The following is a 20644-nucleotide window of genomic DNA, read 5'->3' as shown; positions in this document are numbered from 1 at the left end:
GTTCGCGCATATCAGGCTTATGTTGTCAAATTAAGCCTTGATGCGGATGGTCATGAGGCGCTCATTGATGCACCTATAGCTCAAGACTTCTTGCCTAAGGCTGGCTCCAATGACAAAGTAGCATGCAAATAAGCGCTGTTGATTTTCTTGGTAGCAGTCACCATAATAAATATCGCAGTTTTTCATCCTCTTTTTTGCCCGGCCCATCCCATCGCATTTCCTGGATGGCGGTGATGTCTGCTTTTTATCAGTCTAGGGCCTCCGCTTATTCTTCGGCCACACGTGGTGTGTTAAGGGACCTTACATTCCACGTTCATATTCCGTCCGTATCCTAGGCTTGTTGGTGCTTCGCAACTATGATGTTTTTACGTGGCCAGGAAGTCACCCCGACGACACAAACCTCAATCTGGAGGTCCAGATCCTTAGTATAACTCCAAGTACAGGGAGCCGGATAAAACCGCTCCTTTTAGGCCTGGGATCCGAATAATTTGTAGAAGCCCTATAAGGCGATCACTTAGCAGTTCAACCTTACTGGAACTGTTGTAGACGCCACCGTTGATTCCATCTCGGGAATTCCTCCGCTGCCGTCAGGATAAGGAGAGGTGCCTTAGTGGAAACACCTTTTGTATTTTTAGAATCTTTTAAATCTTGAGGAGGTAAATTTAAGTTACCTAGACCCAAGAACTTAGAGATTTCATTTTGGATAGGTCACTACATGGACAGCTGTCACTTTTGAAGCTGTCATTTACTGAGATTTGACATGTCAAAAACACATCATTACTAAAAATTTAACGATACAATCATATCCCATTTCATACAAAATTTAACTTGACATTTTTTAATGGTTTTTGATCAAATTTTGAAGTTAAAGCTTTTATAAATACTCATTAGAAGAAACAAATTTAGAGAAGTCATTTATTTTTCAACAATAAAACTTCAAGAACGTTGGTCAAATTATATATAGATTCGTTAAATACAAGACAAGCCCCGCATATATAACATATCTACGACCTAGTACAAATAAGAGAAATATTGAAGGTGTGTTTTTCATTCTAAGTCTATTTTGAAAATCATAAAAATGATTAAATCGTTGTTTTGCATTATTTTCTTAATTCCATATTTACCAAACAAAAATGATAAATGGAAGGAATTTTTTCCCTAAGAAAAAATTAAATTAATATTGAGACAATATTTAAACAACTGATATAAAAACTTGAAAAGAAAAAAATATGAAAGAAATCAGCAACAAAAATCATAACACATTTATAATACTCATACTCATACCTACCCAATGCATAAGCAAATTTTAGTCAATAAAAAATTCTATTAAAATAAATGTTTTATTGTGTACTATAAACTGTCACCTGTGTTAATTGACAGTTGTGTATATATGACGTAGAATCAGAATTGCCGATTTGCTATAATCGGAGTATAATTTAATACAATTTGTTTAACTATGGAAAAATATAAGTAAATGTTTACATTAAACTTAAATTTTTCAAGTTAAGCCAAAAAATGTAAATGACTAAGAACTTTTGACAAGTCATTCCTAAAAGCAATCGATCTTATTTTCATTGAAGCTTTCTTAAAACGCTGAAAAAGATTTTGTTATTTAATGTAGCAATACTCCTTAAGGTAAGCTCACAATAATGTCAGATTTGTCATTGAGAAAGTTGACCAACAATTCTTAGAATAGTGTGAACTTACAAATTTTTATGACAGTAATCTCATTTGTTTAAGATTGTCAAATGTCATTCCTTAAGTGACCTGAAAATTGCTGACATTTTATTTATTGCCATTAATTATTATTAATCTTTTGCCAGTAAAAATCAAATTAACTAACCATCGAACAGTGAAATTGTAAGACTTTGGGTCAAAACTGAACTGTCAAACTAAAAATGTTGTTTCTTTTTCAGTTGAGAATTTTCAGAGCTGCTCAGTTGTATTTCTATGACAAATGCTAATTTTTAATGCTGAAATGCATTTGGAAACAAAATATAAGTGTTCAGAATCTAATTAAAATAATATTTAAAATAGCAAGTTGAACGTTTTGACAGTTCACGAAAAAAATAATGTAATGATAGTTCGTTGCTCTTTTTTTTGCTTATCTGAACAGATCCTGAACTGTCAAACTAAAAATGTTGTTTCTTTTTCTGTTGAGAGTGTTCAGAGCTGCTAAGTTGTATTTCTATGGTCAAAGAACGGTTTATGAGTTCTTAGAGCGCGATTAACAAGTTTGATAAAGTGCTAAGTAAAAACACTGAAGAGACAAAGTTTCAATCGGTTGAGATATGGAAAATGCAAACAAAAATTTCAAAACAATAAAAATGGTGGAAGATGATACATTTTTTGACGGTAAATATTTCAATATTTTACATTTTTACGTGTACAGAAATGACAAATGCTAATTTTTAATGCTGAAATTTGAGTGTTCAGAAACTTATCAAACCAATCTTTAATTTGTCTGTCAAAAATGAAAAACTCCTAAAGTGATAAGAGCTTTCAGGTCACTAGGTTCGAAATTAGCTTCCAAGTTCCAAGAAAAAAAATCCTTATTAAATCTGCCTGCTCTAAAATCAATGAGTTAAGGATAAAAACACAAGTCTTCATTTGATAACGATCCACTTGTATAAAACCCCTTATTCTTTTATCTATTTGACAATAACAAGGTGTGTTTGTTTACTTCCGAGAAGTGACAGATCTTATTCACTTATTTCTGAGCCTGTTCGTTTAAATGTTAATTTTATCTCAATTCCCCAAAAACACAATTTTGTTTCTTAAGAAACTCCATAACCAAACGAATGCAGAGGTTGAATATTCTTAATCTTATAACTTCTCAATAAAGTATGATTGATAACACTGTCAACAAAAATTATTAAGATAAAACAATGAATATACAAAAAATCCCATTAATACTAAATCTGTTTTCTATAAACGGGATGCATTATAACTTGAGTACATTGTTGCTTTGTTGTAGATTTTCTCCCAAACAAAACAAACAACTGAGTAATTTATTATAAAACAAAAAAAAAATAATGATAAAAACTTCCCTATCCCTAGCTCCATATAAAATATGGTGGCGTGATTAAGTAAACAAAAAATCAAACATCCCCATGACGTGTCATCCAAATAAGGTTGAAACTGACAGTTCAGCGATGAGAATAAAGATTCAACATTTATATCGTACTTGTTTTCACATCAATCTGGGAAAATACTTCCTTTATGTCTTGTTTTGGGTTTATTTGAAAGTTCAATTATATTTATTATTGAATCAAAACTTGTTTTATATCAAAGAACAAAAAATACAATTATTTACAACAATGGGAAGCAAATAATGTAACGAAATGACCAAACTCAAAAAGTTCAAAGTTCTCACTAAGTTTTTTTTTTTTTTTTTTGATTTAAAATAAAATTTTGGTGAGTTCCATTGGGTTTTGTGGTTAATGATGCATTTATAAGAGCGAAAGTATGCACATATGTGATTCAATATTAATGTTTTTTTTTTCGAGTACAATGATCTGTCTGTGGATTGAAATTGGAATCTGAAAAAGTTCATTGATTTTACCTGCGTTTCTAAAAATACAAAAAGTCACAAAAGGAAAACAATTAAAAATATTATTCAGTAAAATTATTGATCTGACTCACCTGAAGCTGCTGTATCTATAGCAGACGTCATTTTTCGGAATGATTCAAGATAAAAGAGCTATAAACGGAGTTGTAACTTTTGCTAAGACAAAAACAAATTTAATTTTATTAGTTTTTTGATGATGAGTAGGAACCGCTTTTGAAGTACTAAGTATAAACTATATATGCATAACTCTTATCAAAAAACTAATAAAACTTGATACCGTTATAAACAAAGCATTTCGTACATTTTATGAATGACAAGTTTATTTTAAGTTTTTGAGTATGACTAGGTCTTGTATTATTCATTTTGCCTACCTCAACGTATATCTAGCTTCTTGAGTAATCTCAAAAACAGTAAATAAAATTGAATTTAGAAACCAAATTTTTGTATAATATTGTTTTTAAAATCAATTTTTCTTTGATAAATAACCTAGAAACTTTGACAGATACATGTACACAGGGTGTTTTTTTAAGCTGTATGAGAAGGTCTGCTGGTTGTTTTGACAGTTGTAAATGTCAAAAACAGACATTTCCGTTTTTCTTTTTTTTATAAAAAGCACACACTCAAGGGGATTTTACTACACTTATTATGCAGAGGCACAGTGTGAGCACTTTGAAGGGTAGAGAGGGTTTAAAAGGAGATGTCGGTGCACGTTACGGCCGAAATTGGGGTCGAGGGTATACTGATGAGCATTAATAGAAGCGCGAGTATTACGGTTGAACTGTTTAAGGGGAGGAATGCAGCTGACTATTTCACTAAAGCATAAGCCGTTAAAATAACGGTAAAAAAGGGTCAGACAAGAGACCTTAAGCCGATGTTCAAGCAAAGTAAATGAACTTATGATGATATTATCATATATCAATTTAAATGCTCTACGTTCAATACTATCCAAGAGGCTTTAGTAAGTTGCAGGAGCACCAGCCCAGAGATGGGAGTTGTACTCAAGCTTTGGACGTATGTAAGTTTGTAGATAACAGCCAGATCAGAAGTGGTGAAATATTTCTTGCATCGCTAAAGGAAACCCAAACACATTGCGGCATTTTTGGCGACATCACGTATGTGATCTTTCCACAAGAGTTTTTTGGTGACACACATACTGAGAATATCAAGGTGTTCAGTCTTATTGATGCAAGTGCCATCCATGGATAATGGAAATGGGGGTGTATCTCGCTTTAACGACACAAGACAACATTACGTTTTGGAAGCATTAAATTCAACGCGGATTTTTTTAACCCCATTGAACAATGCTGTTAAGGTAGGAACTTAATGAGCTTATCATATTTTTTCGTTGCAGTTCCACATTTGAAGAAGAGGGATGTGAGTCTGGAAACGAATATGAAACGCTAAGAGTGCTTTCGTCAGCGAAACAATGTATTGGATAAGATGTTGCAAGCAGGACATCATTAATAAAAATGAGAAAGAGTGTTGGAGATAAAACAGAGCCCTGTGGCACACCACCATTTATTTTATAGTTTTCAGACTTGAATCCATTCAATACTACTTGTATTGAACGATCCGAAAGGTAATTACTAATCCAAAGAAGCAGGGATTCATGCAAACCGAAAGCACGCATTTTTGATAAGAGAGCCTTGATGCCAAACCCTATCAAATGCTTTTGAAATATCAAGAGCAATAATCTTACTTTCTCCAAAGCGATTTAATGATTTGCTTCACTGTTCGGGGAGATGAACCATCCGATCACTAGTGGACCTATTGCTTCGAAAGCCGTACTGCCGGTCATTAAAAAGCTTTCGATCTTCAAGATATTTCTTGAGCTGATAATTAATCAGCATTTCCATGGCCTTGGAAAGAAGGGATGGGCTGTACAAATGCAGTTTTCCATCCTCTTGGAACGAGACCCGAGGAGTAGGACAGATGAAAGAGCTTACGCAGTGGTTTTTCCAGCGTTGAAGAACACCTCTTCAGAACAATAGCGGGGATACCATCTGGACCAGCGGATTTATGTGTGTTTACATCTCTAAGGACTCTTGCCACAGTACGAGTGCGAAAAATGATTGGTCACTAACTCGCTCAAGTACAGGAGGAGTCATAACACTCACTGGCAGCGTAGAATTGGTGGCAAACTGCCTAGCAATCAAATTAGCTATCTCTAAAGAGCTAACAAAAAGAATGTCAATCACAACGAGCGTAGGAACCGATAAAGATGATGAATTCCTCATGTTTTTTGCAAATGACCAAAAATTTGTACTGCCTTTGGGACATTGCAGTATTTTTTGGCGTAATTTTTGGCCATGTAAAAATTTGGTCCATCGAGTATGGGCGTGGAAGGCTTTCCTCAGTACGGTTGACTTTATAGCAACGGAAACTCTTTGACCCTAATAACCTCTTTACAGCTCTCATCAAACCATGCGTTTTGCTTGGGTCTGATACTTTTAACCCTGTACGGTATAAAAGTTCTCATTCCCAGGGGAATTAAACCTGTTATCATATCATCGGTGGCATCAAGGAAGCATAGTGATCAGTTAAAGATCCTGAAGTGATTATTTAGACCGTCCCAGTTGGCTTTCTCGTATTGCCAAACGGTTCTCTTAACCTTCCCCATCAAAGGTTCACTGACATCTGAACCGTTGAGTTAAGTTTGTGAAATTATGATGAATCGTTTAACGCCAGAACTACGCTTCAAAAATTATTTTGAAAAGAAATAAATCAGTTTGAAAAGTTCATAGAAATCGTGTTCCGAAATGTCAGCAAAATTTCCGAATATGAAGTACCAAATCTTAAAGCTATTAACGAAAGTCCATTACAACCATTGACTGTATAGTGTGGTATACTGGTTGGTGGCATCATCGGTCTTTGTTTTCCTTGAAATGAGGAACTAGCTTCTGTAACGGTTAATGCCGAGCACTATGGAGCCATGCTGAATGATATCTTGTTTCATCCATCTTTCAACCATTAAATTATTGCAAAATCAATTTAGTAACAATTTTATTTCCAGAATTGGTCACTGTTCCATGCGATTTACCACCTATCAATACTTTTTTAAGGGCTATATGTCAAGTCATTATTATTAATTAGGTACTAAGGTTCTATATCAATAATTTAAGCACTGAGCAGTACTTGAAATGGTAGTCAATTCTTCAAGTATTGATCAGGACTTCTAGCGCTGTGCAGTACTAAATAATACTTCAAGTACTAAGTGATACTTCAAGCTTCAAGATCTTTGTGTGCTAAGCAGTAGTTCAAGTGTTAAGTAGTACTTCAATTATTCGAAAGTACTTGGAAAATATTTCAAGAGCTGACCAGTACTTTGAGTGCTGAGCAGTTTTATGTTTATGTGCTAGGCAGTACTTCAAATGTTGCGCATTATTTCAAGGGATAAGCAGTTGGTAGGTCCTGGGCATTACTTCAAAAGCTAAGCAATATTTATATTTAAAAATGCTTAAAAGTTCTTTAATTGCTGATTACTTATTTGAGTGCTGATCAGTTTCTGACTAATGCTTTAATTAATAGAACTTGAGTAACGTTGGTTTTTGTTAATTTATAAAGAAAATGGAAGGTGAAGTTCTCGAAAGTTTTATTCAAGTAATTTGATATTTCGGTTAATTTAACCCCTTAGATATGGGACATAGGCTAGACAAACATACTTCAAGAAACAGGTATTAAAGTGTAAGTTTATTATTCATTAAATATAAGCTTTGAGGACAAATAAAATGACAAGAAATCCAAGAACTCCACTTGTCAATCCTGAAGCACTATTACACAAATTTCCTTCGCACACTTCACACTCAGAATTTGGTTCACCTTTACTAAGTATTTGACATATTTGATCTTTGTTTTGACCTCTTAGACCACAACCTCGATTGATAACTTCATGTCCTTCATCTGAAAAGAGCATAATAAGTACAAGATCCCATGATTTTAAAAAGTGTTCTTACAATTTAATTTCAGGACATAACAAACTCCATCTCCATCTTGACGGGACTTCCAGCTGAAAAGTTCTTCACTTCGATCTTCGATGTTTGGTTTCTGATTATTCAATTCTTTTTCTTCCACGGAATTAGGGAAAAGTGACCAAGTGCTAGTGACCTTTTGCTTTTCTGTGGTGGTGGTGGTACTCACAATAGTTGTCGGAACATCAGTGCTGCCAAACACAAGCTTTTGAGTTGTTTCGGTATTATTGAGTGATGCCAAAGTGGATAAGGTTGAAGTCGAAGGACTTAAGGAACTTGAAGGATTGTCTGTAGAAGTCGTTCCTAATCGAGTTGAAGAAGTTGATGATTCTGGTGAGTTCTCTGTCGATTCTGGTCCTTCAGTAGCAAGTCCCTCAAAACCTGCACAATCTTTAATGTACTCTCTTTCATCGTGACCAATTGTTGCGCAATTTTCGCACTCGAAACATTGAAATGAATCTGAAAATCAATTTAAAAAAAATACATTTTTGAAGGTTATCCAATTAGCAACCTGCTGCAAAGTGCTATCATTTCTTATTCCGATGTCTGATTTATTTAACCTAAAAATATAATATTTAAGCAAATAATAATCCACAGTAAGCTACTCTAATGATAAATAAGCTTATCTATTTGTTTACCAACATCGGGCACGCAATCTTTCTGTAATTAATTAGTTTATTGACAAACTGACAAACTTATTACTTTGTGCCCATATGGGCACATGTTAACCGCCACTAGAGATCAAATCGGAAGGCTTCATTTTTGTTTGTTTTATATTTTTAATTTAACAGCAGCAAGCTACATGAAAAAGCAAATATAAAAATATAAATATTATTTTTAGGGGCGAATAAAATGACGCCGACTCCGACGCAGACGACACAACGTTTAGGGTGTTTTTTTTTAATGGACTCAAATTTAAATGTATAGAATGTTGTGTTGGTTGACGTTTTAACCTGGCTCAAGATGTCTGGGAAAATCCCCCTTTTACATGCTTTGTTAACTATAGCTCTTCTTTTGTTTATGATTTTTTATGATTCAGTTAAAACTATAGATACTTTGTGCATATTCATGGCACTTGCCAAGCACGTAATGTCAGTTTGTTTGTAATAATTATTATATTGAAAATTACCATAGTGATGGGATTTTTATTATTGTGTTCTTTTTTTTATTTTTCAATATTAAATACAGCATTTTATAGATTTAAACAATAAAAACATCTGATTAAATATGGAGATTGTCAATAATACGACTGCTACCTTTCATGCAGTGAATAATGTAATAGTTGAAGCTTGAAGTGTGCTGCTGGCTCAATAGTTATTTTTTTGTCTCAGAATCTTGTTTATAAGATAAACATTGAGTTAGTTAATAAATAATATTTTATCAGTATAAGAGTCAAGTTTTAATACAGATTAATGATGAGTAATTTGACAGTAAAATGTGGACTTAGGGTATTCCCATCAAAGACTATGGGAATGTATCAATTTTGAAGTGATACATTTTCTTGTTTAATAAGTAAGAAATGGGGATTTCTTATTGAGAAAAATTCTACTTAAAAACGTGGAAATGCAAATGGACTGAAAATGGACACGGGGCGTATACGTAATTAAAAATAATTTTAATTTTTTATTTAAATGCGTCACATGTACTTACTAAACTATTCTTATAATGAAAGTAAAATTAAATTTAAAAAAAACCTATTGTTAAGTGTTACACAATTTTTAAGTTAGCAATTTGTTAAATATTTAAAAATTTACTAAGAAGACGGTTCAAAATTTAAAAGCTTTCTTTTCAATTTGCTAATTGAGTAAATTGCTAATATTTTTAACTTTCCATAGGAAGTTATTGCAATGGGTCCGATTTGTGGAATTAAAAATGTTGACATTTCTCGACGTTTCAAGGATTCTAGAGTCGAAATAGAAGATTTTTAGAAAGACGTCTGTGCGTGCATTATATAGGTATGTTCGTACGTCTCTTAAAAAAATTGCGAAGGTGATTTTTTTACCATTAAATTTTATATTATACAATGTAACGTGATAATAAACCAGTTTATTTTTCGAAAAAATTCGATTTCCGGTTTTTTTATAAATAAATTTTTTTTATATATAAAAAAAAACTGAAAAAAATGTGTCACCTCAAAAAGTTTACGAATAAAAATAATTTTATCTCCAAAACAATTTTGTGCAACGAAAAATAGCGTTTTTAACATCTGGTAAAATTTTGAGAAAAATTAAACTGACTTTTTTTTATTTATACTAAGTAAGGTCACCTTGCGATGTGTTTTTCCCTTCCCCTAAAATTTTCTGCACGCAAGTCTAAGGGTTTATAGCAAAAATACTCCATTACCAAGATCGGAATCTCAGACTGACATTTCGGTTTGCCTACAAGCTAAGTACACACTAAATGTGAGAAAGTGTGCGTGAAATGATGCAAGAACCAAACATATTCTAACATTTAGTGTTCCGGCCCATCAAAATGCTTCATTATAGTCTGTTGGCACATCTGAATGTTTCATGGCCTCGTTCAAAAACTAAACAATCCTAACCAACAGAACTGCTGACATGGCCTTAAATTGGAAGATTTGTATAGCTTTTTAATATCAATCCAAATAAATGTTGTTAATGTATATAAAATAAGATTGACCAACTACATATTTAATGATTTATTAGTGCTGGTTTTTATTTACTTAAATTATTTACGAACGCAATATGAGCTCACTGGTTAAGTATAATTGGAAATGGACAAAAATGTAACACAATACTTTGTAAAACGACAAAACAGACAAATTTTTCAGGTGTAGTTGGCTTCAAATCAAATGGGGTGGCGCAACAGTCCGTTGTGAACCAGGGCCTAGTGACTTACAACTGTCAACCATTCCTGTGTGCGAGTACTGTTGTCAGGAATGGAAGGGACCTACAATTTAAGGCCGAATCCGAACGGCTAGTTTGAGAAAGCACTTTTTCATGACAAGAATTACTCTTGAAGGATTTGTCAATTCCTCGCAAGAGGCAGTACCCGCGAAAATTATTTTTTTTTTAAATTAAGGTGGCACAGGCAGGGATTGAACCCAAGACCCCTTGCATGACAGTCCAACGCACTAACCATCATGCTACGGGTACTACAGTAGTTGGCTTAGAGCATTTTTTTTTGGCAACCGACGTCAGAAGTTCAGGTGGAAACAAAAGGCATATGCCTCCGTATTTCTTTGTACAGACAATCCTACGAGAAGCATACTTGTGACCAAATTTTAGCTTTGTTTGTTGCAGGAATATTCCTGAAAATTTCTTTTTGAGGGACTATGTTAGTGTTAGAATTTCGTTTGTAGTTAGATTTTGAAATACAAATTTAAGGTAAACATGTTTTATAAATACCTAAGTTGCTTTGTGTAAGCTCCTTAATTTTGTTATTATTAGCAGCACTTTTAGTAAACATACCCTTTACACAATAATAAGTTAACTTGAACTTTGGTAACTAAACATTTTTACTGAATGAATGAAAATTATATTTTGCGTTAAACTGTGGGAAGTCACTAAAAAAACTTCTTTATGTCAACAATAAACATTAATGCCGATTATTTGATCTATTGAATGAGTTGTAAATGAATTTAGAACGATTTTCACGTTTTCATTTTGTGATATATGTCAAAATTTTCATTTTATTTGTTCTGCATTTATTCATAATTGTTCTGTTCTGCTATAATCGTTCTGATTAGATTTTTAAAACATTGGTGTTCCCCTGATGCAAAATTTGTTTGTATAGCAAACACATGTATGCATCCATCAATCAAGAATGTTATGGATAAGGTATTTTTCGATTATAACTCTTTTTTTTAAACTTAATATTTATTAATCAAAATGGAATTGAAGAATAGCTGCAAGCTTAAATCACCAAAAACAAACAAAAATATACTTGGATTAGTTAAATTAATACTGATTTTGATTACTTGCAAAAAAATATTTGGGCCGTTCGTTAATAAAAATTTATTAGAAATCCATACAAAAAAATTGCGCTCGCACCCTTAATTTGATGGTTCTTCGAACGCATCTTTGGTACAATAATTGGAGGTTAATTATGAAATTTAAAGAATTTCTAAGTGATTACTCTAAATTAGTGAATTAATTACAATGAAATGATGTTGAACATGCTTTTTCAAGACAAAAATGTATATTGGTTCGCTATCAACAAAATGACTGCAAAATTAAAGCTTAAAATTGACTTTTTCATCGAAAGTATTTTGTTTTTGCTTTGCAAAGTGCCGCTAGCCCATGGCATCGTTTTTTTTTTGTTTGTTTTCACATCTATTCATGGTCTTATTGTCAAAATTACAAATACAACAACGTAAACAAACGGGTTTGGGAGAGTGAAACGTACGAAAGACTCTGATCTTGGTAAATGGAGTATTTTTGGTTTATAGTCTAAATTGCGAACTATCGGATTCTGCCTCTCAATCTTGGTTGAAAAATGCCAAGGTTCTTAATTACCAGAACGCTTTCCTCAAGTTATAAAACTGGGCCGGTTTGTTCTGGGGGATTTTATTCGCGAACTCTCACAAGTGTTTCGTTTAATTTTTAGACCAATTGGGTTCGACGGATAAGAACTGAACAATATACCTGTTAAATAAGTTTGTCTTCAAAGATATAAATGCCATTTGGTTTATCAACAAAACCGCGCGATCCCAAGACACAACTCATCTTAGGACAGCTCATCCCGGAAATTAAAAATACTTGTAAGCATACTTAACGAAAACAATTGTTTGTGTATTCAACTAGTTCGTTCAAAGCTTTTTCCTTTGGAAAGCTTTATTTTAGTTTAAGAAGAACCAGGATGGAAAGTAAATTATCTGAAGATAAGAAAGAGGAAGAACATGTATGTTTAAATTGTAAAGCGATCGCCTATTGGTTGTATAGTTAAGCAGGTGTCTAAAACGAATAAAGAATAGTACATTGGTTAGTTCCGTGTTTATGATGATAATGAAGGAATGTAATTAGCAGGTAGAAGGTACTTACTACAATCCAATCACATTCCTTCCTACAAGTTTTTAGCGCAAACATGGAGTTATTGCGTTCAGTTGATTTTGTTCGTTAAATTTTAAAAGATATCATGTGTTGTTTACGGTCAGGCTCTTCTACGTTTTGGATTTTAGTTATAAAGTGACACGTAAGCAATAGATGTAGAGGTTGTACGTAACACTTATACAGGTATAATGTGAATGTGTACACACTATACATATGTTGTACTAAGTATTTATTCTTTTATATAGGCTATATAGGCGAACGCAAGTAAAATATGTGTAAAACAACCTTACTCCTAAAGAATAATAATTTAAAATCACATACACAAAGGTACCAAGATAATACTTCTTGATAGACACTTTAAAATAGATTCTTGATTAAATATAAATCATACTTCATACTTATATCATAAATGCGAATCTAAGTTTGTTTGTTACGCTTTCACGCAAAAACTACTTAACCGATCATCATGAAACTTTGCACATAAACTCTTGAAGGTATTAGAAGTAACATAGGATACTTTTTATTAAAAAAAAATTTAAAAAATTACGAAAAATAAGAAAATTGTTTGTCAAAATATCGTCAAATTTAGCTACTTCAACGCCATCTAGCATCATCGAGCATCATAGTAATAAAGTTTCAACCCTGAATACTGTAATACGAACCCACTGTATTACCGATGGTGACGACAATATATAATTCAATTGAATATAGTTTCAACTGTTTCTAATTTGTCTATATTTACCGTAAATGTTACGAATTTTTAATGCTTTTGTCTGCGCATGTTGTTGCATCATGTTAGGGGTCCAATTAGCTTTACAGAACTTAAAATTGTCAATGGTCAGGAATGTCAAACCTAAAGAGAAGCATGTGAAGCTCGGCGACTGTTAGAAAATGACAATCATTGGGATGAAACTATGGAGGAAGCTGTACAATGCCGATCGCCAGATAAAATCAGGAACTTTACGCTACGCTTTATCTTCTTGCGGCCTTTTTAACCCTCAAACTCTTTGGAATAAGTACAAAGAATACATGGCTGAAGATATTTTACATCAACTGCAGCAAGTACACACAGACATTACTTTCAATGAACATGTCTACAATAAAACGCTAATTATAATCGAAAACAAGGTTTTTACAATGGTTGGAAAAAATTAGATGATTTTGGAATGTCCAGCCCTCGACGAGACAATGTGGATGATTTTGATAATGAAATTGCACGAGAGCTAGATTATGATTTCATAGCACTGCAACATCAAGTGGCAGAATTAGTCCCTCAATTACTTCCAGAGGAAAAACATGTTTTCCGTCAAGTTTTACGTAAAATAGACTCAGTGGTGGAATCTTCTTTCTTTAGAATTCAGAATTATTTATTTTTGTTACGGTGAAATATATTTTAACATTTGTTGTTGCATTTCAATAAGCATATATTAAGGTGTTGAAACTTCATTGTCTGTAGTAATTTTTAAAAATTGTTGATCTCAGCCAAGCAATAAAATTTAGTTATTATATTGACTCATTTCTATTATTATATCCTTACCCTTTATCTCTCATACTTATTTAATTTCCCCACTGCGGGCGAAGCCGCGGGTAAAAAGCTAGTATAAATATAAATATAAATATAAATATAAATATAAATATAAATATAAATATAAATATAAATATAAATATAAATATAAATATAAATATGAATATAAATATAAATATAAATATAAATATAAATATAAATATAAATATAAATATAAATATAAATATAAATATAAATATAAATATAAATATAAATATAAATATAAATATAAATATAAATATAAATATAAATATAAATATAAATATAAATATAAATATAAATATAAATATAAATATAAATATAAATATAAATATAAATATAAATATAAATATAAATATAAATATAAATATAAATATAAATATAAATATAAATATAAATATAAATATAAATATAAGTGGCGTTTTTCATATATACGATTGTGAAAAAGAAACAATATTTTTTTATAAATCCCAACAAAAAAATGCACTTTTTATAACTAAATATTAATAAGAGCTTATTTAAAAAGAACTATTGAAATCAGTTCATAATTTGCTGAGAAAATTAAAAAACAAAATAACAGTTTCATGAGTGGTACCTTTTCTGAGCAAAAAACTAAAAAACTAAAATTTTAGTGAATACTTAAAAAAAATCTATCGTTTTGTTTTTGGGAAAATTCGAATTTTCGTTTTTTGAACAAAAAAATTGTATGGGGGCCACTGTTAGTTTTGATCTTTAAAAAAATGAAAAAAGCCTAACGCGAATCTGCTCAAAACCTTAACTTCCAAGTTTGAACTCAATCGACCCAATGGTTTAGGCTTTGGTAGCGTGGACAGACAGACAAAACAGACGGGACGGAATAGCGGGACTCACTTTTTTCGATTTCTCTACCATCGTAATATCATGTTTGATTAAAATCTCGAGTTCGAAATTTTTTACGAAAGCAAAACTTGCCATATATTAGTTCCTATATGTCACAAGTAAAAAACGTATAAAACGTAGGGTGCCAATTTTTGTATTCGGTCCAAAAAAATGTGATAAAAACTAAAGCTGAATAAAAGTTTAAAATATAACTGAAGGTTTTTGGGATCAACGAAAGTTTTCAAGAATTTTAAAACGATGAAAACAGTCTTCAAAAGTAATTACAATAGTTTTGTAGAACACTCTTATTAACACTTGTCAAAATATTCCACAGTATTTAAAATTTAAAATTTAGTCAAGAATTTTTAACTTTAAATATTAAATAATGTACCTGCCAGTTTTATATTTTTCACTGAAATCAATATTAAAGTAATCCACAGAGTTGTGTTGAAATTTTCCATATTTTTAATTTTCAAATATAAATGTCCCCTTTTTCAAAAATGTTTCTACAACCTTAACCTTCTCAAGACAAACTAAGTTAAAAAGAATTTTTGTCAAATATGTTTCACAAAATCATTACCCCCATTTTGCACTTAAGTTAATTTACTTAATGTCATACATTTCTAATTTTCTATCTTTTTTTTGAAACAGAAAAGATAAAATATCTTTTGCTATATGAACATGAAAAAACAACACAACTTTTAACAAGTGACGCTATTGAAAAATTACCCATGTCTTCAACTTGAACTAGACACACTAATAAATTGAAAGATATTTGCAAACAAGTTTATTTCGATTGATTGCATTATTTTGAAAAACTAAAAAATATACCAACAAACTCGTACACTTTTGGGATTTTAATAACTTTAAGTGAATGGAATATCTGACATTTAAAATCATCGGTAAAATCGATATGCGGAACACATTGTTATGTATTTTAAATTATGAATAAAACGATTTTTGATTTATATTTTTTGTACGCTTATAAAAGAGAGAGAGCGAGGAATTCAGGATTATTTACTTCTGGGAGTTAAGTTTACATTTTAATAAGCTTTAACTTCTGCTCTTCACGTTTTTGTGATTTAAAATTCTTAACACGAAAAAATATATTTGATTGATGATTTGTTTCTCGCTTTTGAGTTTTTTTATTAAATTTATTCACACGTGTGTGCAGTAAAATTGCGTATATTTAACTTCAGAGTATTTGGTACAAAAAATTCCAATAAAATCTGGATACATTATTAATTATTTAGTAAATTGTATGGTAATTTATATTCAAAGATGTGATCGAATAAAATTATTTGAGTTATGTGTAATAAATAGAAATTATTGATATGATATTATTTTCGTTTACCTTCTATCTATCTATCTATATATATAAAAATGAATTGCTGTTCGTTAGTATCACTAAAACTCGAGAACGGCTCAACGGATTTATCTTATTGTAATATTCGGCTTGGTCCGACAATTAAAATTTATTCACACTTGCAAATAAAACAAAATTTTTACTTTATTTTAATTGTTCCAAACTTATTTTCAATTAATACTTTTCAAACACAGTCTTTACTCAATTATTACTTTTTAAACACAGTCTTTACTTTATCGCAGTTCACAACAATAAGAAAAAATCGACAATTTTCCGGGAAAACCCTTAAAATAGCCCTTTTCTTTTTCCCATACAAACGTTTTCTAGAGTCGATTTGAACTTTATTGCTACTCAATAAAGTTCATATTAAATTATAATCACTCACTGTTTTCTAAGCAATTTAGGTGTGTTCCTAACGTCAAAGATTCAATTTGCAATTTAATACCGCTGAATAAAGTTCTAACTCTTGTTCCGAAAATAAACAAAAGTAAATCGCGAACGCGACAGAAAATGTAATACTGATTTCCAATTCCAGCTTCGCAAAACATAATTTTAGCTAACTTTAGTTGCATCTGTAACAGATTATATTTTTAAGTTTTGTCACAAATTAAGTTTCTGAACACAACCATAATTTTTGACAACCAACTAATATGTCAATCATTCTGTAGCACTTCAGAACAGGGAGATTTATTGCTACGAAAAAAATTATTACGATTGACGATATTGTGTTACGACGTTGGTTACGATATTCCTACACTACAAATGACTGAAGAAATTTACAATGGGACATTGATCATGATAGAAGACATGTTTTTATTGATAGCAAATAAAGTATTGTCGTGTTTGGGAATGACAGCACCCAATCTTCATATGTACGATGCATTAATCCACGAGCTGAAAAAAGGGAACAACAGTACGACATTAAAGCATTGGCCGAAACAGTTCGTACAAATGTTCCACAATGAAATCAACAACAAATAATTGCGTACGACACTTTGATAGAAGCTGTGAACAGTGGATTTGGTAGAATTTATTTCCTTGATGCTCCGCAAGGAGGAACCCGGAAAAACGTTCTTAATTTTATTGCTTTTGGCGAGGATCAGATCGCGAAATGATGTTGCTCTAGCGTTGGCTTCATCTAGAACAGCTGTAACTCAGCTATAAGCGGACGAACTGTGCATTCTGCCTTGAAATTACCATTAAACATGCAAATCACTGAAACACCAATTTGCAACATCGCCAAAAATAGCGCAATGGCCGAGATCCTACAGGTATGCAAATTAATTGTTTGGGATGAATGCACAATGGCCCATAAGAGGTCACTGGAGGCGCTGGATAGAACATTGAAAGATCTTGGTGATAACCGAAATATAATATTGGTGGGCAATACTTTTGTCAGGTTATTTTCGTCAGACTCTTCCAGTTATTCCCCGATTAACTATTGCTGATGAACTAAATGCATGCCTAAAATCATCGAATTTGTGGCAGTAGGTAAAGACACTCCAACTAACATGCAAGTAATTTTGCAACTTGATGAAACTGCAAATGTGTTTGCGAAGCAGTTGTTAGATATTGGAAATAATTAAGTTGCAATGGGCACCTCGACCGAATTCATCACATTACCCACAGGTTTCTGTCATGTCACAGATTTAAAAGAGGAGCTTATTCAGCGTTTTTTCCCAGATATAGCGCAAAAGTTCAAAACCATAATTAGGTGGGTGAACCATCAACTATACAGAATTCGATTTAAAACGCTTACAATTTCCAATACATCTGGCCTTTGCGATTACAATTACTAAATCGCAAGGACAGTCTTAAGAAGCTTGCGAAATCAACTTGGAGTTTAACTGTTTCACGCATGGACAATTATCACAACAAAAAAAATATAATTTATGAGAAAGCTTTAAATTGATTAACAAACTGTATCATAACAGTGTGTGTCTGTTAATAAGAATTTAAATCTTATAAATAGCTAGTATTTTAGGAAAACTCTGTTTTTTAAGTAAGCAACATGATGTGTCGAAAATAATAATAAAACTTAATACTTCATTAAAAAAATGCTTTTTTATTCAAACCGTTTTGTTTGTTTTGAAATTAATTTATACAAAAGTTTAGGTCATTTATTTATCGATTAGGGTAGTACGAAGTCTGCCGGGTCAGCTAGTTTCATATAAAAATGTACTTTATTTACTGTCGCACAGTAGTTATTAGCAGATATTTCATAAAATAATATGGTTTGATTTATTACAGAAGTTGTTAAACTATTGCTAAGCGTTTTACAAAATTTTAAAGCCTACAAAATTTTAAGCCTTTCATTTTGGTGTTGCTAACTAGTAAATTGCTAATTGACTTTTATTAAAAGACGAGCATCCAAACATGTCTAAAAAATGAAAATACGCTTAAACGGACCTATTGATTGGAATTCCCAACTGTTTACTGAACCATTCCATCCACTGCTCTTAAAAGAATTATTGTTCAAATGTCATATGGATTTGTCAAATCGCTAAAAGTTAAAGTAGACATTTCGTTATTTTAACTTTAGCAAATTGTTAAGATATACGAGTAGTAAGATGTTAAAATCGTTTAAAATTAGATAAACCATCTTTTAAGCTTAGTAAATTGCTAAAAGTGACTTCAGAGTTTTAATAAATCTTTTAAAATTTTGCGCCATTTTTCTTCTTTTTGTTTACTGAAGTATTTTTTGTAGCAGCATGCAAAGTTTTGGCTGTTGTAGTTTATGGTTTGACAGTTTGGAATGTCAAACTGTGTTGACATTTCTTTTCAATGTGCTTCCAAATTGTGAAACAAACTTCGACAAAAATTAATCGGTTCGCGAAATTAAAAAATTAAATAAAACTAATACAATGAACAATTTTCAACAAGATATATTAAAAAACATCTGGAAATTCAGATTCTAAAAAAAAAAGTCAATTTAACAATTGCAGCTTAGACATAAAATACAAACTTCAAGGAGGGGGTTTGTTCGTAGACTGCTACATTAACATATGGTGTTGAAGAGGGCTCGAAGCTCGCCTTAATTCTTTATATACCTGAATCGAGTTGAAATGAGCTTGATTCGAGTCGATTCCGTTCGGGGATGAAAAACCTGTGTGGAGGAGTTGGTTTTACAGATAATGGATTGTGGTCTGTTTATTTGCATGTTTATGTACAAAAAAATAGTGTTTTGTTTTAATCAAATATGGTGCTGAACTATTCAGTTCTTCATTGTTTAAAACGAATCAAACTATCTCACTTGCACTTCATAAGAAACATCGAAACAGCATTTGCATTTTTGAAAATGCTGTCAAACTTTATCATTTTAAAATCTTCTTGTGCAGTGGTAACACCAAAAAGATTCTATTAATCTAAATTGAGATAAACCTTTGGTGGAAACATAGCAAAACTTTATTTTGTTTTCTCTTGCAAAAGAAGCCTAGTTAGTCCATTTTCATTAACAAAACTAAATAATGTCAACAGTAACAGATTGATTTTTTCCCCTATGGAAAACACATGATTCCAAATGCACAACTACTCAACGAACACAGCAATCGAGATACAAATGCAATATCAATCGTACCAGCATTTGAGAACGAAATCAAATAAGATCCATTCGAGGATCGTATAAATGTCAAAAACCCATGCGTAGTAAGATTCTACTTTAACTTTTATCGTTAGTATTCATTTTCCGGATATGGTTTTTGTTATTCGTGTAAAATCCTACATACTATTGATATATTTTCCAACAAATCACTGGTAAGGTACTTTTGAAGTGACAGATTTCCGATTGTAGATATCTGTATAGATTATTTTGTTTGACTTTAGAAACTTTTGTAGAGCTCGAAAATCCAAAAATATTTTCAACAAACAAAGTTAACTTATTTTCACGTTTCAAGATTTGTATTTTCCAACAAATCTTAAAATTACTTACATTTTTGAGAAAAAGAATACCTGTAATTTTTAAAAATAAATAATTTGTTTGAACACATTTTTAAATTAAGTTTTAAATTCTAAGAATAAAACTTTTTTTCGCGTTCTTTGAAGACCGTTTAAAAAAAAGTTTTGAATTTGTATTTTTACTTCCCGAACTTGAATATTTTTCGAAATAAACTGCCGATTCTATAATTTTACTTATGATATTTTTTAGAGTTAATTTTTAACTTATTACTTTTTTATTAATATTTTTATCCTTTCAATGTTTTCAAAAAGATTATGAATTTTTAAAAATTGCAAGAAATTTTAAAATTGGTTTGAAAAAAAAACTGATGTTGTAAAGGGCTCCGGTTGATGAATGACATTCAAAATCGACCAATTTTATCTGTAGAGGGT

The 20644-nt window shown here is 31.5% G+C and overlaps 1 protein-coding gene across 1 annotated transcript; it reads right to left on the bottom strand.

The window, feature by feature from the left end:
* Positions 1-7233: 7233 nt before the first annotated feature.
* LOC129950971 (uncharacterized) lies at positions 7234-15500 on the bottom strand. The gene is made up of 3 exons (XM_056062944.1): positions 15344-15500; positions 7525-7998; positions 7234-7471 (listed from the first exon to the last, which is right to left on the bottom strand). Exons 1-3 carry the CDS (start codon positions 15411-15413, stop codon positions 7272-7274), a joined length of 744 nt encoding a protein of 247 aa, XP_055918919.1. The 5' UTR covers positions 15414-15500; the 3' UTR covers positions 7234-7271.
* Between the last annotated feature and the right edge of the window lie 5144 nt (positions 15501-20644).

This window comes from Eupeodes corollae, chromosome 3 (genome assembly GCF_945859685.1).
Source record: "Eupeodes corollae chromosome 3, idEupCoro1.1, whole genome shotgun sequence".
NCBI classification, from domain to species: Eukaryota; Metazoa; Arthropoda; class Insecta; order Diptera; family Syrphidae; genus Eupeodes; species Eupeodes corollae.
The sequence above is the reverse complement of the archived record's forward strand: the minus strand, read 5'-3'. Positions and strand labels throughout refer to the sequence as shown.

What these genes read in the sequence shown, in the direction of transcription:
- LOC129950971 (XM_056062944.1), bottom strand. Translation starts at nt 15,413, where the DNA reads ATGGAAAATTTCAACACAACTCTGTGGATTACTTTAATATTGATTTCA. An exon ending in GAAAAATATAAAACTGGCAG is followed by an intron (nt 7,999 to 15,343) that starts GTACATTATTTA and finishes ATTGATTTTCAG; the next exon opens with ATTCATTTCAATGTTTCGAG. An exon ending in TTATGTCCTGAAATTAAATT is followed by an intron (nt 7,472 to 7,524) that starts GTAAGAACACTT and finishes TGCTCTTTTCAG; the next exon opens with ATGAAGGACATGAAGTTATC.